This window comes from Hemicordylus capensis, chromosome 12 (genome assembly GCF_027244095.1).
Source record: "Hemicordylus capensis ecotype Gifberg chromosome 12, rHemCap1.1.pri, whole genome shotgun sequence".
In the NCBI taxonomy this organism is placed as follows: Eukaryota; Metazoa; Chordata; class Lepidosauria; order Squamata; family Cordylidae; genus Hemicordylus; species Hemicordylus capensis.
The window spans coordinates 6,284,952-6,309,987 of NC_069668.1; the positions used below are offsets into that span (position 1 = coordinate 6,284,952).

The 25,036-nt window shown below is 49.2% G+C and overlaps 1 protein-coding gene across 5 annotated transcripts in view; it reads left to right on the plus strand.

Annotated features, from left to right (window-relative positions):
• LOC128336156 (putative methyltransferase DDB_G0268948) overlaps window positions 1-10,790 on the plus strand; it is a 14,888-nt gene extending 4,098 nt beyond the window's left edge. The window contains exons 3-7 of one of the 5 annotated variants that reach the window (XM_053275347.1): window positions 1,094-1,251; window positions 2,684-2,897; window positions 5,199-5,299; window positions 6,299-6,451; window positions 10,334-10,790. In XM_053275347.1, coding sequence (XP_053131322.1) covers window positions 1,094-1,251; window positions 2,684-2,897; window positions 5,199-5,299; window positions 6,299-6,451; window positions 10,334-10,667 — 960 coding nt within the window. In that variant the 3' untranslated portion in view covers window positions 10,668-10,790. Of the gene's footprint in view, window positions 1-1,093; window positions 1,252-1,369; window positions 1,975-2,683; window positions 2,898-5,198; window positions 5,300-6,298; window positions 6,452-7,299; window positions 7,536-10,333 lie in introns of those variants that run through there. The other 4 variants (XM_053275348.1, XM_053275349.1, XM_053275351.1 and 1 more) reach the window with 4 other exon arrangements.
• Window positions 10,791-25,036: the final 14,246 nt, after the last annotated feature.

Here is a 25,036-nt window from a genome sequence, read left to right on the forward strand (position 1 = left end):
AAACTAGCTGGGTGACTCTGGGCCGGTCACTTCTCTCTTAGCCTAACCTACTTCACAGGGTTGTTGTAAAAGACAAACTCAAGTATGTAGTACACCGCTCTGGGCTCCTTGGAGGAAGAGCGGGATATAAATGTAATAATAATAATAATAATAAATAAATAAATAAATAAATAAATAAATACCTATGAGGGATCTCTGTGAAACCAGTCAAGAAGGGAGGACAGTTTCATCCAATATAGTGCTTGAGAGCATTCAGAGAGCCTGCCTGTAATCCTTACCATGGCCCTGCAAAGTAGACTGGTATTATTAGATGGGGAAGTCCAAGGCTAATGTGTCCATGGCTGCAGCCATCAATTGTGGATTTCCCGACTGGCAAATCTAGAGCTCCCTCCTACTACCGTAGTCCTTTTGTTTGTTTGGATGCTCTGTGAAGAGCAAGGATGCTGTAATGATGCTGGATTTTCCTGGTCTTGGAGCATCATCTAAGGCAGGGATTCTCAACATTGGGTCCACAGATGTTATTGGACCTCAACTCCCATAATCCCCCGCCCCAGTGGCCTTTGGTTGGGGATTATAGGAGTCGAAGTCCAATAACATCTGGGGACCCAACGCTGAGAATCCCTGATCTAAGGCATCTAAGCACCAACTCACTATTGTCCGGAGTTGGCCGTGGGTTGGAGGCGTAAGCACCAATAAGTAGACAAGGAAACTCCATGTTTGAATCCTATCTGATCCGAATAGGCAGTTGGAAGAAATGCCGATGTGACAGCAGAAATTTCTGCTGTCCATCCCTATGTTTTGTCTCCCTTATATCGTCATGCAGACTTGTATACCTAAGGAAGTGTGGCACTTCAGCTGCTCGTGTATAGAAGAGAGTGACTGTGTTCCTTCCCCTCCCCTCGCCCAAGCAGAATGTCCACGAACATTCCATGACGTCACAGCAGCTCAGCCAATGGCAGGGGGCGGTTGAATGTGTGGCGCAACAGTGGATTTTTTAGCCTCTTATTCAGGAGAGAGCAATGCTAAATTGGAGCACAGAAGGCACTCCTCCTGAATGGTGGAATATTTCTGAGCTGTGAGACTCTTTCCTCAGGGTGCAAGCTTTCAACTGGCAGTGGATGTGGGATGTGGCTCTGGCCAGAGCACCAAGATGTTGGCTAAACGTTTTGAGGAGGTGGTTGGAATGGACATTAGTGAAGCTCAGATTGAGGAAGCCAAGCAAGCCAGCCACCCTTCAAATATCTCCTACCTGTAAGTAAAAGTGGGCCCTGCGCTTACCTGCCAAGCCCATTTCTGGATAATCTGCCCTTGTTTTAATATGAACAACTGCTTTTAATGTTAACTGTTTTAATGTGAACAACTGCTTAGACCAGAGGTAGGTAATCTGTGGCACTACAATTCCCATCAACCCTAGCCACAATAAATTGTGACTGGAGGGGATGGGAATTATAGTTCAATAACAGCTGGAGTGCTGAAGGTTGCCTACCCCGGCTTAGACCAGGCCTGCTCAACGTTGGCCCCCCAGCTGTTTTTGGACTACAACTCCCATAATCCTCAGCCACAGTGGCCCATAGCCAAGGATTATGGGAGTTGTAGGCCGGCATCTTCAGGAGGGCCGAAGTTGAGCAGACAGTGGCTTTGTGATAGAGACAAACGGCTTAGATGGAGGCACGGACTTTAAGGGTGAGGTTTTATAGGGCCTGGTGGGCAGGGTTTGGTCCCTCGAGGTCAGCTGACCCAATGTCAGACAGCCTGGTACTGCAGCCTAGATGGCGCTCTTGAATCCCAGAGTTCCCTCTGCCAGGCGGCAGTGGAAATGGAGAGCTTGTAATGCAGGGGCCAAAGCACTGATCCCCGATTGTGGAGAGCCGCATGTTAAGGAACCTAGGAAGCTACCTTACCCTGAGCCAGTCTCTTGGTCCATCCAGCTCAGAATGGTCTCTACTGACTGACAGTGGCTCCCCAAGATTTCAGGTAGGAGTCTTTTATTTTATTTTATTTATATACCGCCCCTCCAAAATGGCTCATAGAGCAAATAAAAGCAGTTAAAATCAATTAACAGTTAAAATCAAAACTAAATCAATTAAACAATTAAAATCATTTCAACCTTAAAACATTCACATTAAGAACATTTTAAAACCAGCATTAAAATTTTAAACCATGAATCTAATACAAAGCCTGGGTGAATCAATGTGTCCTCAGCACCTTTTTAAAAGCTGCCAGAAAAGGGGAGGCTCTTATTTCAACAGGGGTGCATTCCAAAGTCCAGGGGCAGCAACGGAGAAGGCCCCGAGTAGCTGCCGGATTAGTTGGCGGCAATTGCAGGCGAACCTCTCTCGATGATGATTCCCATCCCTACCTGGAGAAGCTGCCAGGCATTGAACCCGGGACCTCCTGCACGCAAAGCAGATGCTCTACCCTCCCCGTGGGTGACTCTGGGCCAGTCACTTCTCTCTCAGCCTAACTAACTTCACAGGGTTGTTGCGAGGATAAACATAAGCATGCACACTGCTCTGGGCTCCTTGGAAGAAGAGAGGGAGATAACTGTAAAAACAAAACTATGGCCCCATCCCCCAAGTCACTCATCCAAATGCAAACCAAGACAATCCCTGCTTAGCAAAGGGGACTCTCCTCCCCCTGTGCCTTATAGGTAGTAACAATCACATCCCCCTTCTCCCCATAGCGTGTGCCCCGCAGAAGAACCCCCTTTCGAAGATAACTCAGTGGACCTCATCACAGCCTTTGCTGCGGCCCACTGGTTCAACACGCCCATCTTCATGAGAGAAGTGGACCGCGTCCTCAAGCCGTCGGGCTGCGTGGTCCTCTGCTCCTACACCACCGGCATGCAATTGCACTACGAAGATCGTACAGAGAAGCTGATGGAAATCTTTGCTGAGGTGAGCCACAAGAGCGGTTGTTCAGGTGACCGGCGTCTTGCTGCCAAAGGGGGCATTATAATACTATAAGGGCATTATAATATTAGCATTCTTATTTTCAGTCCCCTTCCTAATGATCCCTAGCATGGAATTGGCCTTTTTCACAGCTGCCACGCACTGAGACGGCACTTTCAATGAGCTGTCCACCATGACCCCAAGATCCTGGTCAGTCCCCGACAGCTCAGATCCCATCAGCGTATATGTGAAGTGGGTGTGTTTTGCCCCAATGTGCATCACTTTACACTTGCCAACACTGAACTGCATTTGCCATTTTGTCGCCCAGTCCCCCAGTTTGGAGAGATCTTTTTACAGTTCCTCACAATCCGTTGTGGATTTCACTACCCTAAATAGTTTAGTGTCATCTGCAAATTTGGCCACTTCGCTGGTCACACCAACTTCTAGATCGCTAGATGGAATAAGGGTCTGATTCAGTATAAGGCTACTTCCTATGGGAGGAAGGCGTTATGGAAAGTGGGAATCATGTGCTTTATACAGCAACTAGTATTTTTAAGCCCGTTAAAATAACGGGCGCTAGTACCTTTTTTTGTTGTTTTTGTTTCCTTTATTCCTTCTCCCTCTCTCTTTCGCCCTTCTTTCCTTTTTTCTTTTTATCTCTCTCTCTTTCACTCCTTCCTTTTCTCTCTCTCTTCCTCTGTTTCCTTCCCTTCCTTTCTTCTCTCTCTCTCTCCCTCTCCCTCTCTCTCCTTTTCTTCCTTTCTTCCACCTCTTCTCACTCCCATCTTTCTGGATTCTTTCTTTTTTCTTCTTTTCTTTCTTTAACGGGCTTGTTCTTTGGGGCTGGCTGCTCCTCCCTCCCTCTCTCTCTCTCTTTTGTCCTTCTCCCTCACTCCTTTCTCCTTTTTCTTTCTTCTTCCTTCCTTCCTTCTCTCTTTTCTGGTTTCCCTCCCTCCCTCCTTGTTTCTTTTGTCCTTTTCCTTTCTTTCTCTTTCTTTTCTCTCTTAGTCTATGATGAGCTAGTTCTTGTATCCAGTACGCCCTGCTGAAGTCCAGAAAACTCCAGTTCTTATAAAGTGCATGCTTCTACTCTGTTCAAGAGGACTTCACTGTGATGACTGTTTAGCCTAAGACAGTGGCACTGCTGCAATATATGAACCCGTGAACTGCCTAGAATCAGACCAAAGGGTGGGTGATTTCTCTGGATTTGTCCTGAAATCGGGCAAACTAAGCAAACCTCCCACATTAGTGGCCATGGCTCCACAGAAAGTGCCTGGCCAGCCCTCGCTTCGCCGTGACTGCCTGAGTAGGTATAGCTGAGGCTCAGCCCGTCCTGCCCTCAGCCTGACTGACAGGCTCAGCAATGAGAGTGATGCCGGCGCTGAGCATCTGCCATGATCTCTCTCGCTGCCCAGACTGTCAATCAGGCTGAAGCGGGGCTGGGCTGAGCCCGAGCATTTCATCAGCCAGTCAAGAGGAGGGAAGGCGGGAGAAGCTGCTGCCGGTCAGTTCTCACCCTTCCCCTCCCTGAGGATTAGTCTCTCTTTAGTGTTTCATTTAACTTTTCTTGTTTGGTTTTCGGGCTGCTGCCGCCATTATGTGCTGGTTCTCACTTCTGCTCCTCCTTCTGCCTTCCCTGGTCCCCGCTTCTGCTCCTGCGGCTGTTTCTCCGTCAGCTGGCCACCTCCGATCCTGAACAAAGAGCGTGGTGTGCTAGTGAGTCAGGGAGTGGGAGCGGGAAAAGCGAGCACGGCACGGCGTCTCAGCTTCAGGGGCACGGCGCGTCCGCCCGGCTACACTGGCCAGAAGAACTGGGGCATGGCGGGCCGAGGAACGGTCGGGGGGGGGGGAAGGCTGCAGCAAATAAAGGGTAAACCTCGCCCCTTCACTTCAGGCTCCTTTTGTCTGTTGTGTGGCTGGGTTCAATGGATATATTTACTCCCAGGCAGGTGTGGGTCTCCCGGTCCGTTCTCCTGGCACGCCCGGTCCTGCCCCCGCCGCTTCTCTGGCTTCCGGGGTTTTCCCCTCTCTGCCGCTGCCGCCTCTGCTCCTCCTTCTGCCCTCCCCGGTCCCCGCTTCTGCTCCTGCGGCCGTTTCTTCTTCCTCAACATGGCCGCCCGTTTCTGGGCGGCTGTGTCTTTTTGGGCCGATCTGGGCGCTCGGCGCATACCCAGAATGGCCCAAAAAGACACGGGCAGCACGGCTGCACGCTTAAGGCTTTTATGGTATAGGATATTCTCTGGTGATATAGGCCCCCCCCCCTCAAGTTTCCCCCACAATATTTCCACCATGACTTCTGCTTTCCAGATGCGAGATTTGATTTACATGTATGCGGATGAAAAGATCAAGATTGTTGTGAACGACTACCAAGAGATATTTGATTCCTTGCCATTTCCGGACAAAGAAAGGTGAGTGGGTCATGCAATTTTGCATACATGGTCCTGCTGTGGTGAAGTTCTGAATCTGTCAGGATTCAGCGGCTGGATCTTTTACAGAGGAAAGGGCAACCCAAAAGATCGAGAGACTGAAGCATCTTTCCTTCAAGGAAAGGCTAAAACCTTTGGGGCTTTTGAGTTCAGAAGATAACTAATGGCAATGAGGTATTATAAAGGTTTATACAATTTTGCATGATATGGAGAAAGTGGACAAGGAGAAGTTCTCCTTCCTCTAACTCAGGGTCACCCAAGAAAATAGATTGGCAGGAAATTCAGATCGGATAGAAGAGCTCTTTCACCTAGGAAGTGCCTTATACTGAATCAGACCCTAGTTCCATCTAACTGAGTATTATCTACACTGACTGGCAATGGCTCTCCAGGGTTTCAGGTGGGAGTCTTTCTCAGCCCTATCTGAAGATGCTGCTAGGGATTGAACCTGAGACTTTCTGAAGCAGATGTTCTAATCCTGGGTATCACTGGTTTTGTCTAGGATAATTAACAAAAGTTAGTTGTCCCTGATAGCTGGGGAGCTCTTTCTAGTCTTTGGAATGCCGCACTCATTAGAGTTTAGTGTACAGTAATAAATATGCAACCAAACTTTTAAAAGCCCGAACCCTAAATCCATTTAAATAATCAGATCTTGCTTCCAAGTAAATCTTATTATTATAGTTATATGCCACTTTTCAACAAAAAGGGTTTTCAAGGCAGTTTACGCAGAAAAGCAGAAGACGGTTCCCTGTCCTCTAAGGGCTCAAAATCTAAAAAAGGAGCATGATAGGTCCAGTTGCTCTCCCCCTGCTAAATATAAGAGAATCGCCACCTGAAAAGGTGCTTCTTTGTCCAGTTAGCAGTTACCGGTTAACATATATAGGATGAGGCTGTAAATCTGCAAGGAACTTTTCTGTTGATCTCAGCTGTGAAACACAGTGACTAGCAATAGATATTTTCAACATACTTTCTTCTTCCCTGAAGCATTCCGTTACTTTCCAGGATCAATACTGTTGATAAAGTTCCCATGAGCATTGGTGATCTGATGGGATATATCGAGTCACTCTCTCCATACCAAACATTTTTAAGAGTCCAGCCGGATGCAGCCAAATCTCGTCTCCAAAAGACTGCAGAAAGGTAAAGTATATAAGTAAATTCAACAAAGTCAGCCTGATCAGGAAGAATGGAGACAACATTGTTTTCTCTCTTATTTAGTTGTTATTTCTTAAATGATTTTATAGTGTACCTTTCCATTTGGGAATGCTCCAGGCAAACTTGCCTAGAACTTGAAAAAGAAAAGAAAACCCTTAGATAAACCATGATACAATTAATTTAAATACATCAAAATATAATCCAGACATGCAACAGGCAGGCAAGCTGTCTGGAAGTCAAACATATCTCCTGTGGCAGGGGGTTTCTCATTCTGAGGGGCCACCACAAAGAAGGCCCTGTCTGGTGTCTTGCCAATTGAACTGCGTGATGTGAAGATGATGTCTGGATCAGCAGAGTTAAAGCCTTTAGGCCAGCTGTCTTCATCCTTTCCAAAGCCAAGACTTGTTGGGACAGCTGACCCCCTCTAGATCTCTTATTTGTAGTCCATCAATGCAATCCAGAGATGCCAGTTTTAAATGCACTCGATGGTGTTCATGAGCTCTTTTAGTTGGGCTCCTTCGATCCCTTTTTCTGCTTGCTGCTGTTTGAATTATTGTTTGATTAACAGTATAATGATGATTCTTCTAAGGCGTTCCTGGAAGTTGTAAAATGGAAGGCATAGAAATGTAAGATCAATATATAATTAAGCAATAATGTAAAAAATCAGATTCTGAGGCCAACCCACGAGGGACAAACTTCTTGAGGGCATCTGATGGGCAGCAGAGTTCAGCTAGCTAGATCTGGTGAGCCAACTTTCGTGAGGCAATTCCTATGCATCATAATGCTGTGTCTTAAACTGAGCCCCAAATCCTTCACTCTTCCTCTCACCCCAGAGTTCTGGAGGCAATGGGTGTTTCCTCACGCGAAACCTCTCTGGAGCTACGGGTGCGGTACGTCTGCATTCTGGGTTGCAAGAGTTCCTAAATGTGGCTGTTGATCCTGACAGAGAAGAGAAACAAACCAACAAGAGAAGATTCTTTTGACAAAAATGAACAGATTCACAGTATTAATAAACTCACAGAACCACAAAAATGGAAATGAATTATTACAGCAATGGGGCTACCTCTGAGAGTGTGATGAGAGCCAGTGTGGTGTAGTGGTAAGAGTGCCGGACTAGGACTGGGGAGAGCCGAGTTCAAATCCCCATTCAGCCATGATACTTGCTGGATGACTCTGGGTCAGTCACTTCTCTCTCAGCCTAACCTACTTCACAGGGTTGTTGTGAAAGAGAAACTCAAGTATGTAGGACAGCGCTCTGGGCTCCTGGGAGGAAGAGCGGGATATAAATGTAATAAATAAATAAATAAATAAAAATTACTATTTCTTGTTTGGTAGGGTGGAACCCACCGCTGCTACCTGTTTCTCCCCCCGTCCCTCTTTCTGGCCGGCCGGCCTGCTTCTTCTCCTCCCCATTTTCACTCCCCCATACTTTCTGGCTGGTGGGCCAGCCCCCAACGCGCCCCCCCCCCAGTGGCTGGGCCAGCCCATCTCCACCTCCTCCTGGCAGCCGGCCCGGCCCAGCCCGCCACCGCCTCCTGCTCCCGGCTATTTTTTGTCCCATCCCTATCGCTATCCAGGCAGCTGCTCGCAGATTCTCACGAGAGCTGCTACACAAGGGGTTAACAACTGGGCCATTTAAGAGAATTAAATATATAGAAGAAGTAGATAGGTAGAAGATAGATGTTTGTCGGGTGGAACTTTATTGTATATTACTTCTCCATTTTCCCTCAGAGGAGGGTTGTATCCGCAAAGGATGCTGGGTTGTCTCGACCTCCTGCTCCAAGACAGGGCCAATCAAGAGCTTTGACTCATCTCAGGAGGGAGGTGCAATCCCCTGGATCCCCAGTTCTTCACCCTGTCTCGCTCCAGAAGAGCTGTTCTCCCTCAGAAGAGGATGGCATCCGAGAGCATCATGGGTTGCCACGACCTCCTGCTCCGAGACAGGGCCAATCAGAGAGCTTTCCTCCTGTACTAGGAGGGAGGGGCAATCCCCTCAAGCCTCAGTCTTCGCCCTGTCTCGCTCCGGCAGGTGCTGTCGTTTTTGCTCTGGCTACTATTCTCTTCAGCTTTTGCTCATTTCGCCTGTCTCTAGCCCTATCCTCTTCCTATTTCTACCCTGAGCTGTCCCAGTCAGGGTAGTTCTCACCCTTTGTCTGCCCTGGGCTGTTCCAGTCAGGGCAGCCTTGTTGCGGTGTTGAAAAGGGGCTAGTTGTTTTGCGCCAAACGCCTGCGGCTCTCTTCCTGCGGCGGTGTAGCCTTTTGTTGGGCTGGAATGGCGGCTGTTTCAGCTTGTCCCGAAGGGGGGGGTCTCCCCCTCCCTCTCGGAAGACTCTGTGGCGCCGACTGTGCGTCGCGATGAGTGGGCTGCGGCAACTACTCCCGTGCCCATCCCTCATCCTCCTAAAAGAAAGAAGGCTTCCAAAGAAAAGCGGGCGGCGTCTGAGGCAGCCAAGGGTAGCTCGTCTGTCGCTCCCATTGTGGCCGAGAAGCAGGGAAGCCAATCTATCGTTTCCCCGGAGGGGCCGGCTGAGCCGTCGACATCGGGCACACAAGTCCTTCCCACCCCCCTCTCCCCGGCCCGCTCTCCCTCCCCGGAGCCCCCCGCTAAACGTGCGCGCCCCTCCGATTGCTCGGGCAGCGCAGAGGACAAGATTCCCCCCAGTTTTGCCGCGCTCCTGCGGCGGGTAGTCGCTGAGGAGTTCGGGCAGTTAATTCCCACCCTGGCGGGAAACCTTCCCGCTCGAGATGATGCGTCCGCCATTTTGGGCACTGAGAGGGGTCGCTCGGCTGCCACGGCCACCATTTGGGGGCAGGGGGAAGTCGCGTCTGCCGCCTCCGTCGTTCAAGCGGCTTTGCCTACCGCTCGACCCGATCTTGGGCCCCCTATTCTGAGCCCCTGTACTGCGGCCAGAGCCCTGCCTTGCAGTTTTCGGCCGCCTGATCCCCCATCTGGGGAGGGGCTCCCTTCAGAGGAATCCGATTCCGACAGAGAAGAGGGTGAACTTTCAGGGGACGAGGAGGATACTGCCCCTACCTCTCATGCCCCGTACCGCCTGTTTTCACCTTCCGACTTCCCAGTTTTGTTACACAAGGCCCGCAAGACCATACGGCTGGGGGGGTGCCCCCCGCAGGATCCTCCCAAGGGGGACCCCGCGGTTTTGCCTTCCTTGAAGGCTCCTGAGGTTGTGGTGCCCTGTGCCAAACTTTTCCTGGACATCATTCATTCAGAGTGGGAACACCCCACTGAAGCTAAGGGCCCTCCCCCCAGGATTAAGCGTTTCTATACTACCACCAAGGTGGTGATGGATTCACTCTAGGTGCCTCCCGTAGACGCAGAGGTTGCGGCCCTGGTGACTGGCGCCATCTTGCCAAGGGATGGGGATGAGGTTTTACGAAACCACGACGATAAAAAATGTGATGCTGCTCTACGCAGATCCCATGAAGCCTCTTCCTTGGCTATGCGGGCTTCAATGGCTAACTCGATCTTTGCCCACGCTTCTGTGCTGTGGATTAAGGATCTTCTTCCCTTGGTGCCCCCCGAGCTGCTGGCCCTGAGGCAAGGTCTTAATAAACTACATAAGGCCTCCGCCTTCGTGGCTGATAGCTCCCTGGATGCGGCGCAGCTCTCGGACAGGGCTATGGCCTCTGATGTCACGGTCAGGCGCCATCTCTGGCTAAAGCATTGGAGGGGCAGAAATCCAGTTCCAATTTGGCCAATTCGGCCTTCAAGGGGAACAAGCTTTTTGGGGACATTCTGGATTCTGTTTTGGTGGAAGGGAAAGACAAGAAGAAGGCGATGCCTTCTTCTTCTCCCCCTCAGCGTCAGGAGTGCAAACCATTCACTTCTAATTCCTCCTCATCTTTCAGGGGTTTCCGGTCGTCTTTTCAGTCCCGTCCGGATAGACAAGACAAGCTCCCTTCCTGGAAGAGGCCACAACAGCCCTTTCGTGACAGCTCCCAGTCCAGGTTCCGGCAGTCTGGACAGCAGCAGAAACCCGGATTCAAGCACCAGGCATCCCAGGGACGGTTACCTGGGATCCCAGGTGGGAGGCAGACTTCAGTTCTTGTCCCAGGCTTGGGCAGAGACCTGCTCGGACGCATGGGTTCTCCAGACCGTGACCCACGGGTACAGCCTGGACTTGTTGTATTTGTTGTATTGTTTTTATGCCTGTTTTTATATGTTTTTATACTTTTAACATGATCTTTTTATTGTCTTTTTATTGTATGTTTTTAACTTTTGTAAACTGCGTTGGGGTTATCTTTTTAACGAAAGGTGGTATATAAAAGCAAAAATAAAATAAAATAAATAAACTTTTGGTGTCAACCTCCCGACCGCTTTCTGGTCTCCCCGCGATCCAGCAACCAGACCAAGCATGCGCTGATGCTGTCTGCCATCTGTCATCTAGTCAGTATTCAGGCAATCGAGCCGGTTCCTCTAGAGGAGGCTGGGTGTGGCATCTATTCCATTCTTTTTCTAGTCCCAAAGAAGAATGGGGAGTGGAGAGCCATACTCGACCTGAAGTTCGTCATCCGGTTCCTGCGAATCATGCGCTTCCGGATGGAGACTCTTCGCTTCATCTTGCTGGCTCTCCAGGGGGGCGACTTTCTGTCCTCGGTGGACTTGAGGGAGGCCTACCTCAATGTCCCTATCCATCCCCAGGACAGGAAGTTCCTCCGGTTCTCCTATGCGGGGGCTCACTTCCAATACCGGGCTCTCCCCTTCAGTCTGTCGACTGCGCCACGGGTGTTCACCAAAATTATTGTGGCACTCGTGGCGCACTTGAGGGCGAAGGGGATTCATTTGTACCCATATCTGGACGAACTTTTAATAAGATCGCCATCCTTCCAGAAGGCCCTGGGGGACGTGGAGGAGACCCTCTCGACTCTCCAGGCCCACGGGTTCCTCGTGAACCGCCAAAAGAGCTCCCTCATTCCCAGGAACCGAATCCAACATCTCAGGGCTGTAATAGACTCTGTCAGGGGGACGGCATCCCTCTCTCTGGAGAGGCGGCGGAAGCTGTCTGAGGCGTGTCGGAGGGCGGGTCTCCGCGGCCATTCGAATGTCCTCTCCCTCAGCCAACTACAGAGGATGATGGTGTCAGCCATAGGTATAGTCCCTTGGGCCCGTCTTCATTCGCGTCTGCTCCAGTGGCTGCTCCTGCCTCTCCAGGACTTGGTAGCCTCCCAGTCTCGGTTGAAAGTCCGCCTGACCCCCCGGGTTCGAAGGTCCCTAACCTGGTGGTTGTCGCCAGCCCTGGGCAAGGGTGTCTCCTTCTTCCCGGTGAGGCGGATCGTGGTCACAACAGACGCCAGCCTTCAGGGGTGGGGCGGTCACTGTCAGAATCAGGTTGCTCAGGGTCTCTGGTCCCCTCAGGAACAGCTCCAGTCGATCAACTGGCTGGAGTTACGGGCGATCCGCTATTCTCTGAGACAGTTCCTTCCTCTGATCGCCGGGCATCACGTTCTGGTGCGAACCGACAGCGCAAAGGCCAAGGCACATGTCAACCGCTAGGGGGGGAACAGGGCATGGCCTCTGATGCGCGAGGCCTCTGTCCTTCTGCACTGGGCGGAAAGGAACCTGGGCTCACTGGAGGCAATGCACGTCAGCGGCGAGTCCAACACGATTGCAGATTGGCTCAGCAGGAGTCAGCTGGACCAAGCAGAATGGGTGCTGGACGAGCAGGTTTTTCGCGCCATCACGGCAAGGTTCGGCACCCCCCTGGTGGACTTGTTTGCGGTGCCAGGGAATGCCAAGAGCCCCAGGTTTTTCTCCAGGTACCAGGCGAGCGGTGCCGAGGGGGTGGACACCCTGTTGACGCCTTGGCCGCAGGGGCTCCTGTACGCCTTTCTCCCCATGCCCATCTTGTCCCAAACGGTCAGATTGGTGCGTCAACAACATGCGGAGGTCATTCTGGTGGCCCCTCATTGGCCACCAGAATGTCCATGGTTCTTGGTTGTCTCGTGGTTCTCGTGGTTGTCCGTGGTTCTCGGACCTGGTCGACCTGTCCCTCGCCCCCCCCCCCCAATGTCTCTGGGTTGTTGTCCCCAGCTGCTTCGTCGGGGCCACTGTTCCATCCAGATCCTCGCTGGCTCAATCTCTACGCGTGGAGGTTGAGCGGAGCGCGTTAGATGCCTGCGGTTACTCTTCTGCAGTCAGGGATACCATCCTGGCATCCAGGCGACTGTCAACCCTCAGGATTTACCAGTCCACTTGGACTGCATTTGTAGCATGGTGCGCATCTATAGGAGCTGACCGTCGATCACCTTTGGTCAGCCAGGTGCTGGGTTTTCTGCAGTCCGGGCTGGATAAGGGGCTCAGGCCGGCCACCCTTAAACGGCAGATGTTCACCATCTCATCGACTTTGCAGGTCCCCGGCGCCCCTCCCTTGTCGGCTCATCCCCATGTACAGAGGTTCCTTAAGGGGGCGATGTCTCTCAACCCCCCGCATATCCATCGTTTCCCTACTTGGGACCTGAATTTGGTTCTCCGAGCGCTCGTTAAACCCCCCTTCGAGCCCTTACGGACTGTTCCACTGCGTTTCCTTACATTCAAGGTGTTGTTTCTAGTGGCCATTACCTTGGCCCGTAGGGTTTCGGACCTGGGCGCCTTGTCGGCCAGGAGGGAGTTGTGTTTGGTCTATCCTGATTACGTTGTTTTACGTACTGACCCCACTTACCTTCCTAAAGTTAATTCAGTATTTCATCGTTCCCAGGAGCTGATGCTACCTTCTTTCTGCCCTAAGCCTTCCTCCCCTAGAGAGAAGCAGTGGCATACCCTTGATGTCCGCAGGGCGCTCAGGGTATATCTGCGGTGTACCAAGGGTTTTAGGGTCTCTGACTCCTTGTTCGTTTCCTTCAGGGACTGTTCCCTGGGAAGGAAGGTCTCCTCTGCCACGCTGGCGCGTTGGATCTGTGAGTGCATTCGCCTGGCATATACGGCGGCCAAGCTGGCGGTTCTGGATGGGATTACTGCCCACTCCACTCACAGCACGGCGGCTTCTGCAGCCCTTGCCACCAGGGCTCCTCTGGTTGATATCTGCAGGGCAGCCACATGGGCTTCCCTCTCCACCTTTGTTAAATTTTACAAAATACATGATTGGGCTTCCACAGATGCTTCCTTTGGCAGATGAGTTCTCCAGCAGGTAGTTTCTGCATAAGACCATCCTCTCAGTCTCCCACCCACTGCTGATAGCGGCTATGGCAAGTCCCATGATGCTCTCAGATGCCATCCTCTTCTGAGGGAGAATGAATCGTTGGCACTTACCTGAATGGTCATTCTCCTCAGAAGTATGGATGGCATCCGACCCACCCGACCGTTTGTTTTTGGTTCTGTCTGTTTTTCTTGCCTTTGTCCATCTCTCTGTTCCCTGTATTGATGTGGGGAGGCTACACTCTACCGCGTTGTCTGTTTTCCCCAATGGGGAGGGATTTTTCGCAGTGAGGAGGTTTGCAAGTGTTCCTCTTTGGCTTCTCTGTTCTGTTTTTCTCTGGAATTCTTCTTTTATAGCCGGAGCATCGGAGGGCTGATAATAGACTGAGGCTTGAGGGGATTGCCCCTCCCTCCTAGTACAGGAGGAAAGCTCTCTAATTGGCCCTGTCTCGGAGCAGGAGGTCGTGGCAACCCATGATGCTCTCGGATGCCATCCATACTTCTGAGGAGAATGACCATTCAGGTAAGTGCCAACGATTCATTTTCATCGTTGCTCCATCTGTATCTACTCTATTTGAGTTTCTGCCTACTTCTCCTCTCTCCCTCGGCACTAGGGAAGGTTAGCAGGGAGTTTTTTTAAAAAAGGAAAAAAGTGAGAGTTTTCAGTCCTCTCACGCAGCTCCGAGGTGTCCTCTAATGGCTACGGAGACTCAGCGTGGTGAGAGAGAGGTGTCTCCCTCTCTCTCCGAGGATTCGGTGGCGTACTCAGTGTGCCAGGCCCAGTGGGTAGCGGCCTCTGCTCCCGCACCCTCCTCTCGGGTCCGAAAGACTGCCAAAGCCGCTAAGAAGGCTAAGAGGCGGGCAAAGGAGTTAGCCATGACCAGATCGGCTGATGGTCCGGCTGCGCCCCATAGCTCTGCCCTGGGAGAGCTCCTCCAGGATGGTGGGGGTGAAGCTGCTGCAAACACCGACCCTCCGGTGTTGTAGCGCGTCCGTGGAAAGGGCAGACCTGGCAGGTGAGCAGTTGGCGTTTGCGGGGGGGTCACGGCGCGGGGGATTACCAGTCAGCCCCTCCCGCCAAGCGATATTGTTCTGGGGCGGTGGCTGCCGCTTCTCCTCCTGGGACAGGCGGGGACGAGGAGGACGACGACATCCCTCCCAAATTCGCCGCCTTATTGAGGTGCGTAGTGGCCGAGGAGTTCCAAAAGCTCCCCTGGCTGCGTCTCCCTGTTCCTGCGCCGCTCTCCGCCCTGTCCTTTCCCGCGCAAATCCAGGCGCCCGCCATTTTGTCAGCGCCTTCTGGTGCGAGCCGAGCAGCCCCACAGTCCTCTCCCGCTCTTGCTGGTGGACTGCCCGCCCTGCCTTTCTGTTCCTGGAACGTTTTGTCGGCTGCCGGGGTGTGTGTGCCCCCCCACCCGTGAAGAGTTCCCCGCTCCCTCTGAAGCCTCCAATTCGGACCGGGAGGAAAGGGAGCTTTCTGGGGATGAGGATGAGCCTGCTGCTGCTCAACAATCCAACTACCGCCTATTTCCCCAGGCTGACTTCCCGTCCTCCTGCACAAGGTCAGGAAGACGTTGCAATGGGAAGTGGGGTCCCAACCCGTGCCCGAGGGCACTGTAGATCCTATTGTTCTCCCCTCTTTGCACTCCCAAGAGATTGCCGTCCCATGTCCCCAATTGTTTTTGGACATGTTTCAGAGTGAATGGGATAGGCCTACCGAGGGGAAGCCCCCCCCCCCCCCCCGCAGTGAGGCGCATGTACAGTTCCAGTACCATGCTCATGAATAAGTTGAAGGTGCCTCTGGTTGACGCTGAGGTGGCCTCCCTCGTCACGGGGGCGGTGCTTCCTAAGGAGGGGGAGGATACTTTAAAGAATGTGGAGGACAAGAAGTGCGACGCTGCCCTCAGCAGGTCTCACGGGGCGACAGCACTTTCCCTTAGGGCCTCTAGTGCTACTTCCATTTTTGCTAGGGCTGCTGTCCTCTGGGTCAGGGACCTTACTCCCCTGGTTCCCCCGGAGCTGTCCGCTCTCCGTCAGGGTCTGAATAAATTGGGGAAGGCAGTCAAGTTCATGGTGGATTCTTCCCTGGACACTGCCCAGTTGTCTGCTAGGGCCCTAGCATCAGATGTTACTGTAAGACATCACTTATGGCTGAAAAATTGGAAAGTCAACCATAAGTCTTGGACTAATCTTGCTAATTCAGCGTTTAAAGGGGGCAAGCTCTTTGGTGAAGTGCTGGAACCCATATTGATTCAAACGAAGAAGGCAATGCCATCAGCTGTGGCATCTCAGCGCCAGGATCGGCGGCCCTTCGCTTCAAGCGCTTCCGGTTTTAAGGGATATAAATCTTCATTTCGTTTTCGCCAGAATAGGCCTGACAGGTCGAATTGGACTAAGAATCAGTCTTCCTTTCGGGACAATTCATTTCAAAAAACCCAGCAAGCTAACCAGCCTGCCAAGCCCGGCTTCAGGCGCAATCAGACTCAATGACTGGCCTCAGGCTCCTCTCCACCAAGTTCAAGCTCCTTCTCTGGTGGGGGGCAGGCTGGGAGACTTTGCACAAGCCTGGGCTCAGACTTGTACCGACTCATGGATCCTACAGACAGTTGCATCCGGGTACTCCCTGGAGTTTGTCGCGCAACCCCCAGACCGATTCCTACCATGCCCAAGGTCCCGCAAGGAATCCAAACACCGACTGATGATGGAGGCCGTTTCTCACCTTCTCTCCATTCGGGCGATCGAACCTGTCCCTCTGGAGGAACGGGGGAAGGGGGTCTACTCCACCCTGTTCCTAGTTCCCAAAAAGAACCGGGAGAGCTATTCTGGACCTCAAGTTTGTAAACAGATTCCTCCGGAAGAGGAGTTTCCGCATGGAAACTCTTCATTCAAATTTGATGGCCCTTCAGGAAGGGGACTTCCTGGCATCAGTGGATTTGAAGGAGGCCTATCTTCACGTGCCTATCCACAGACAGGATTGACGTTTCCTGAGGTTTGCTTACCGGTCCCACCACTTTTAATACAGGGCGCTTCCCTTCGGTCTCTCGACTGCGCCTCGGGTGTTTACCAAACTCATGGTGGCACTTGTGGCACACTTGAGGACCAAGGGCATCCATCTTTACCCGTATTTGGACGATCTGTTGATCAGGTCCCCCTCCCTTTCCCAGAGGTCAACAGGATGTCCAGCTGACCCTGTCAGTCCTGGAAGCACACGGATTCATAGTAAATGGCTCCAAGAGTGCGCTTACTCCACAAACCGAGGTTCTTCACCTCGGTGCGGTGATCAACACGGTTCAAGGGACAGTGTGTTTACCACTGGAACGCAGATCTCTGATGACTCGCTGTCGTGCCCTGATCTCTCGTCCCAGGTCCGATATCCTGTCACTGTCTCAATTGCAGGGGCGGATGGTATCCACCTTGGGCATATTCCCCTGGAGTCGATTCCATTCCTGTCCGCTCCAGTGGTTTCTCTCCAAATACCAGGACCAGGTGATGTGCAGGTCCAGGAGCCGCGTCACTCTGCCGCCCCGAGTAGTGCGGTCCCTATACTGGTGGGTGTCGCCTGCCATAAAGAAAGGGATCCGGTTCCTTCCTGTGGATCGGATTCAGGTCACCATGGATGCAAGCCTCCTGGGCTGGGGGGGTGTCACTGTCATTGTATGGTGGCACAAGGTCATTGGACCAAGATCGAACGCGTCAATTCTATAAATTGGCTGGAACTGCGATCAATTCGATTGTCGCTAGTGGAGTTTCTGCCAGTGATCCAGGGGCGCCACGTCCTCGTGCGCACGGACAATGCCACTGCCACGGCTCATGTCAATCGGCAGGGCGGGTCAAGGTCTCGAGCTCTGATGCGCGAAGCATCACTCCTTCTGGACTGGGCAGAGCAACATCTTCTGTCCTTAGAGGCCAATAATGTCAGCAGAGTGCTAAACAAGGTTGCAGACTGGCTAAGTTGATCACAAATAGACCCAGCGGAGTGGGTTCTGGATCCCCAGGCCTTCCAACAGATCGTTCTGAGGTTCGGGCTTCCGGTCATGGACCTATTCGCGACCCCAGGAAATGCCAAACTGGGGCATTTTCTCTCCAGGTATCATTCCCCCGGGGCGGAGGGGGTGCATGCCCTGACATTCCCGTGGCCTCCAGGCCTGTCATACGCCTTTCCGCCGTTTGCCATAATTCCTCAAACCATTCTACGGCTCCACCTCTTGAGTGCAGAGATCGTTCTGGTGGCTCCACACTGGCCATGCAGACCATGGTTCTCGGACCTGTTGGAGTTGTCAGTCAGTCAGTCCTTTATTACGGTCATGGACCAGTGCATAGCTAAAACATACATACTTACATGCTTACATATAAGAAAAGAGACTCAGCATAATAAAATGGACAGATTATAATAGTACCAAGTTAAAATTAGAACAGTTATGGTGAACTCCAAATAGGTCTGACTGAAAACCGCAGAGCACCCTCCATAGCAATCATGAAACAGGAATCACAGGGGAAGGAAAGAAAAGAACAGAACATTATTGAAAACCTGAGCGGATGGTGCAAATGATATGACAATACCTTGCCATTTTGATGATTAGGTTGTCATCAGAACTGGACAATAAGTACTTCAAATAGAAGTCATCCAAGTGCCCGGGAAAACGTTGCAACAAAGGGGACACTAATCTTAAGCGGTGTCCCTATAAAAGTTACAATAAAGTATGTCTCCACTTGACCAGACCCGCAAGGGCAAAGTCGAGCAGAAAAAGGGGTACCTATAAATCTTCCCTCCATGACGGCAGATGGAAGCGCATTAAGACGGGCGAGCGTCAGAGCACTTCTAAATTTGGGGATGGTAACTAGACTTAGATAGCTAGCTGGTTTAGTGTTGAAGATTTGATCCCCTAGAAAGATATTCTTAGGCAGAGAAGCGAATTCTTCCTGCAGTTCCATGTCCATGATACATTGTTTAATCTCAATCCTGGCACGATCATATCCCAATTTTATAATCTCATCCTGAGAGAAACCATAGTGAGCCAATTTGTCAGCAATTTGGGTCTGCCACTTAAATCAGAAACAATCAGTCTTAATAAGGGGGGCCAGTCCTACGCAAGAGAAGACAAATTTTAACCAAAATAATATGATAGTCTTCCAATAGCAAGTTTCCAATCTAATCATACCCACTTCTCGTCTAAGCGCAGCATTGGGCACGCATCGGGGGACTAACAATATAGATCTCAGAAATTTAGACTGCAGGGTTTCTAAAGCCATAAAGTTGCTGACAGGTCCTATTTGGGCTCCGTACAGCACTTGGGAGTGGACTTTAGATACAAACAGTTTAACTGCAGTGGGGATGTAAGAAGCCCCCCTCGAAAAGTGAAAAGAGAAAAGAGGTAATAAGGTTCGTGGTTGACTGTGCTGTCAGCAATGTGGATTTGAGGTGGGCATTGCGTGAACCTGATGACTGAAAAACCACTCCTAGATATTTGAAGGAGTTGACCTGTACAATCCTGTGGCCATTGATGGACCAATAATATTGCCTAGGTCGTTTGGCAAAGACTAGGACTTTGGTTTTTCCATAATTAATCTCAATGGACTCTTGGGAGCAAAATTTTGAGAGGAGACCCAAAGCACGTCTCAAACCAATTGGTGTTTGGGACATGATTGCCATATCATCTGCATATAAAAGAATAGATACATGTTTATTTGCTATTTTGGGAGGATGCATGGAAGGTATAGATACAAAGGAGACCACCGAATTAATATATAGATTAAATAGTAAGGGAGCTAAAATGCAGCCCTGCCTCACGCCCCTGTATGTGGGTATCGCATTCGAAAGGGACCCCAGTGCATTACATCGAACTTTCAGAAAGGCACCTTCATACAAGGAGGAAATCAATAATAGCAACCTTCTGTCGATTGTAAGGTCCCACAATTTGCGCCAGAGCCTTTCACAGGATATGAGATCAAATGCGGATTTAAGGTCAATAAAAGCAACGTAAAGTCTGGAAGCTGGCTTACTAGAATATTTTTCAGATAAGAATTGCGAAATAAGAGCATGCTCCAAAGTGGACCGGCCTGGCCGAAAGCCAGCCTGCTCCGGAGCCAAAACGTTATTTGACTCAATCCAATCCTCCAGTTTACAAAATAGGTGTTTAGCATAGATCTTACTAATCACGTTCAGAAGGCTAATTGGGTGGTAATTTTTGGGGTCATCCCTGTTGCCCTTTTTATAAATGGGTATAATAATAGCTACCCCCCAATCACAGGGAACATTAGCTGTGGAGTCGATGTAAGAGAAAAGAGAAGCAAGTAGGGGTACCCACCAGTCAAGATTGGACCGAAGCGCCTCAATAGTAATAAAATCACTTCCTGGGGCCTTGCCTCTAGGGAAAGATTTAATAAGGCTTTCAACTTCGGAACACGATACAGGGTCCCAACTGGGGATCATGGTGTTATTTAATTCATTGATAATATTGTCATCCATTCCGCTAACCCTTTGATAAAGGGTTCGAAAGTGCTCTTCCCAAGCAGCAGCTGAAATACAATAAGAAGGGGAAGAGGAAGCTTTGCCCATTACGGGTGAGATCAGCCTCCAAAAGATAGCTTGATTCTTTGATCTAGCCGCCTCAATTAATTTGGCCCAATTTTCTCTGGCAGCTTTAAATTTCTTATCTCTAATTACCTGTTTGTATTCTGGTTTTTCTTTGAGACCACCTGCTTGGAGGTTAGCGAGGGATCAGCCACATGGCTTTTAAAGGCCCTTACCAAATCTCTTTTTGCGTTCAGGCAGTCAAGGTCGAACCACAGTTTAGATGAAGCCTTGAGGTTATTTGTAGAATAAGAACGAGACTTAACTAACACAGGGAGTAGAAGGGCCAAAATATCATGGTAATAGGCAAAAATGGAATCCCTCTCCTGCATAGTACGTGGGGCTAATATCGCCTCTCGTAAGCCACTAGCTTTGTCTAAATTCAATATTGCAGAGAAGCAAAAAGCACATTCTTCTGTCCATTTGGCTCTAAGGGGCCCTTGCTCCAGTTTTAAGTGGGACAGCTGTTCATCCACCAAATGGATTGAGTCAGTCGACCATAAACATAGCTCAAGGGGGGAGTGATCACTTTCCGGGTAAGGAACCACCCGAAAAGAGCTGACTCGCGAAGCTAAATTACGTGAAATTGCCATGTAATCAATCAAAGAGGGGTTGGAACCAGACCAATGGGGAAATTCCACGGGAAAATCTGTTATAACGGAGCCATTGAGGAGATGGAGATCCTCCCTATGGCATAAAGATAAGAGACGGAAACCACAGATATTATACCTAAGGTCCTTGGAGTATCTTGTAAGCAAGGGTGATGGTATAGGGATATTGACAGGATGGTAATGGAATTTATTGCAAAGAGTGTCGTTATCAGAGCCCAAGCGAGCATTAAAATCACCAGCCATTATCACAGCGGTCCCCGAATAGGCTGCTCAAATGGAGGCTATAAAGGCCTCTAATTTATGCCATACCTCGTCTATATTTGTACAGGAACCAGCTGGTGGTACATAAACAGAAATCACTATTATATTAAGCGTTTTCAGGGTAATAAGAATGGCAAGTGCTAACAGATCCAATTGCCCAATTAGAGACACTTTACCCCTAAACATGGTGGAGATAAGAATGGCCAAACCCCCCTTTGGCCTACCCCTTTTTGTACCTGATGCAGCATCTAAAGAGTGTACCAAATAGCCAGACAAAGAGATGTTACCAATAACCCATGTTTCCTGTAGCAAAAGGATGTCAAAGCTGCTAATGAAGGAGCGAAAATCTAAATCACAGATCTTATGTTTCCAACTGGCCACATTCCAGGAAAGCACCCTGAGTTGCGCCGTGAACCCCGCAAGTCAATTTTGTTCAGGGTGGGGACACTCTTTGTCCAGAGTAGCAGCACTCTCCTGCACAGGAGGGGATCTTCGTAGAGATTCACAGTTAGTAGGCGAAGACATGTCCAACAGAACATGTGGTGTTAATGCAGTTTCCTGTGTAGTGTCAGCTGGTGGATCACAGAAAGGATTGAAGTCCGCCTGAGCGGCCCGAGCATCTGAGGTCCCCATGGGATTGTTTATGGAGGGCATATGATTAGAGTCCAGGGTGGACAGTAAAGCATCAAAGTGCGGATCAGTAAATATGCCTGCCCATCTATTTTTTTCCAACAGAACATTCTCTTGCATGGCTATATCAACCAGCTTCAGTAGCTCCGTACTATATTTAGAGGCGTGAGAAAGTTGAGAAGGTTGTGTGATGCTGAGTGATTGCGGCTCAGAATGAATGGAGAGGTCGTTAGTTGTCCAAGTTGAAACAGGGATTGAAGCCAAGGCATTTTTTCCTGTGTTGTTTCCCAGCAGAGCCAAATTATCCACAATCTCGGGCAATAGTCAAGGACTCTCACGTAATTCAGGAGAGATCATATCAATGAGATCAGGAGAGTCATTAGGTCTAAAAGAGTTAATTGCAGCTGTGGCCGGATAGATAAAACACCTCTTGCCTCCCTTGTTTGGGTTCAGCCAGCTGTGAAGACTCAAAGGGAGTGGAGTGTCCTTGAGAGTCAATAATGTTGAAATAGTCATTTGCAGGGTTCAGGCTGTTAGCTACACCGAGATATGGGTATGGTCTAGCGTGGGATAAATTGGTCTTTTGTGCTCTCTCTTTGGTCTTCTGTACATAAAGAGGCATTGGCTGGAGATCAACAAAACATCTTTGGGTTCTAATGCCGTATCTGGCCAATAGCCGGTTTGAGCGAAGCAGCATCGAAGGAAACCTTGCAGATTTGAACGTGATCATAATCCTTTGATAGGAATTAAAATCAGGAAGATAATTGTAATGGACTATATCCTGATGTGCAATAAAAGAATGGCTTAAAAGTCTCAAAGAGCGAAGTATGGCTTCCTTATGATGCCATTTAGAGTAGTTTGTGGGAGTTCTAGAAATCAGAAGCGTAATACAATTTGATTGCAAAACATAACAAGACTTGTTAATATGTTTCCGTGGAGACACAAACACAGGTTCTCTCGCCCCCATTTGCTTGGGAGGGGGACTAGATATGATAGCACAATTGCATTTTTTAGGGGAGCTGCTTTGTCTGGAAAGTTTTTGTTTGCAAAACAAAAATAAGGAGTCCAGTTTCTTTTCAAGATAATGAAGATTTTGCAGCATAAGTTTAAGAGCATCTGCAGTGAGATTGCAGAACTGAGAGAGGGTGGCATTTAGATTTCCAACACCTTGTGAAACTTGAACTGTATCAGTCTGGGAAGAAGCTGTAACAATCCTCTCATTGGGCTCTACATCTGGATTGATTAAAGACTTCAAAGGGCTGAATCTATTCAACGAAGCTGGTATGTGGGAGGCACTTACTTTGGTGAGTAAAAAATTGTCCATCCGCGATTGCTTGGGACGGCGTTTCTCCTCCACATTGCCAGCTGCAGGGCTGAGGCGAGCTCTCTTCTTCCTCGTCATAATAAGTGAGAGGTTTGAGCAATAAAAGATTTGAGGAATAAAACGCATACAGCAAGGGGAGGGAAAAAATAGCTAAAATTTCTGCCCGAGAGTTAAAAGGTATTAAAAAGTGTTAAAAGAAGTATTTAAAAGAGTTGTCAAGCCAACCACCGCTCCCACTGGGGTCTTACAGTCAACTTTTGCACCAGGGTCCGGTACTCCACCCGGATCTGGAGTGGCTCAATCTCTTCGCCTGGAGATTGAGCGGGGCTCTTTAGCATCATGTGGTCACCCTAGCTCCGTCCAGGATACGATTTTGGCTTCCCGAAGGCCCTCTACAGTCAGGGTTTCAGACAGAACTCGGAACTGTCTGAATGCAGGTGCTCTTTCTCGAGCGTCCCCCATCCCCTTAGGGGAATACTGTTACCTGAAAATCTCTTTTGCGAGGTTTAGAGTCTCATGAAACAAACAGGCTTCTTTAATTTAAAAAAATGTTATCAGAGATTGTCCATAGTCTTGCAGAAGAGTGAAGCCTGTGATAAACACACTTTATTATCAAATCTCTAATCAGGAGCTGTGAAAACAGGGTGTGGGTTACAAAAACTTGATCCCTTTTAAAGCTGGGAGGTTTTCCAGGTAAAATGCAAACTGGTCCTTTGGAACTCTCTGCTACTTGGTATAAATAATCTGGAGTCCTAAAGTTCCCTGTGAAAGCAAAGCAGGGCTGGCAGTGGGACAAATTTATAAATTTTTAAGCCTCAGACCCATTGATAATACTCTTAGTTTACATCAAAATCAATTAGCAGAAATATTTCATCCATATTGCAAAAGATATAAAACAATAACTGCATTTGACTATTTGACTTGAAATCCTTTTTCCTTCTCACCCACAATAACAAGTTGCCATTCAGAGATCTTCCTTCTCACTCAATATTTGGAGTGGGAGACTACACTCTACATAGTCTCCATTGGCTCTGAATTCGACCAATTCCATGTTGGAAACACTTTTCCATGTATAGTCTATATAAAAAACAACTTAAACAAAGTTAGAGGATCCGATATATCTGCTTGGTGTAAACGTGAAGAAAATTAAAAGTATACATTAATACAAAGCTTTTCTCCAAGCTCCCTTTAGCTCAAGAAAGTATTACAGGTTTGTAAATAAAGAAGTCACCAAAGGCCAGTACTACAGTATAAAATCACATTTGGCAAAAACAATTGCAATGATAAGAAGGACACATACAACCTGACATCGGGAGAATGGAGTGGACAGAACTTGCCCTTTCTTCTGCATATACATTTGTAGCAAGTCACTAAAACACTTTCACAAATACAGCAAAAGTCCCGCCTGTACCAAGATGAGTGGCAGAATACTCTCTGTATTTTAACAGAATGTGGAATCCCACACAGAGCCTAATAGAAACAGAACTGAACAGAAATAAAGTTATCAGGAACAGAATCTTCACAGAAGCATCTCTGGGCACCCATAGAAACATACACACATATACACGCCCACAGCTCCCCTGAAATTAGCATCAGTCACAGTTAACATTTAAACAAACATTTTTGATAGAAAACAGGGAAGTTCACATTTTAAATATCATTTTTAAAAAACACAACAAAATGAACAGCTACATATTTCAAACTGCATTTAAACAAAATAAACTGTGATATAACATTTAAGTCTGTTTAGGGCTTAACCCATGAGCAAGTTAACCAGTCAAGCGAAACAAAGAAACCCCAAGAAAACACAGTCACTAGAAAAATGGTCTATAAATCAACATTCTTTTCCCCAACCTATCTCAGACCACATTCCTTATACCATCCAAAACAAGACCTTTCCTCTTGACTCTGCTATAAATCTCACAACTCAACCCACTACATACTTTTCATTCCGTTAAAAACTTCCCTTTTGTCAACACCCCGTGTTGGTGTGAGCAGGTTCAGGGACTTGGTGAACTGTCCC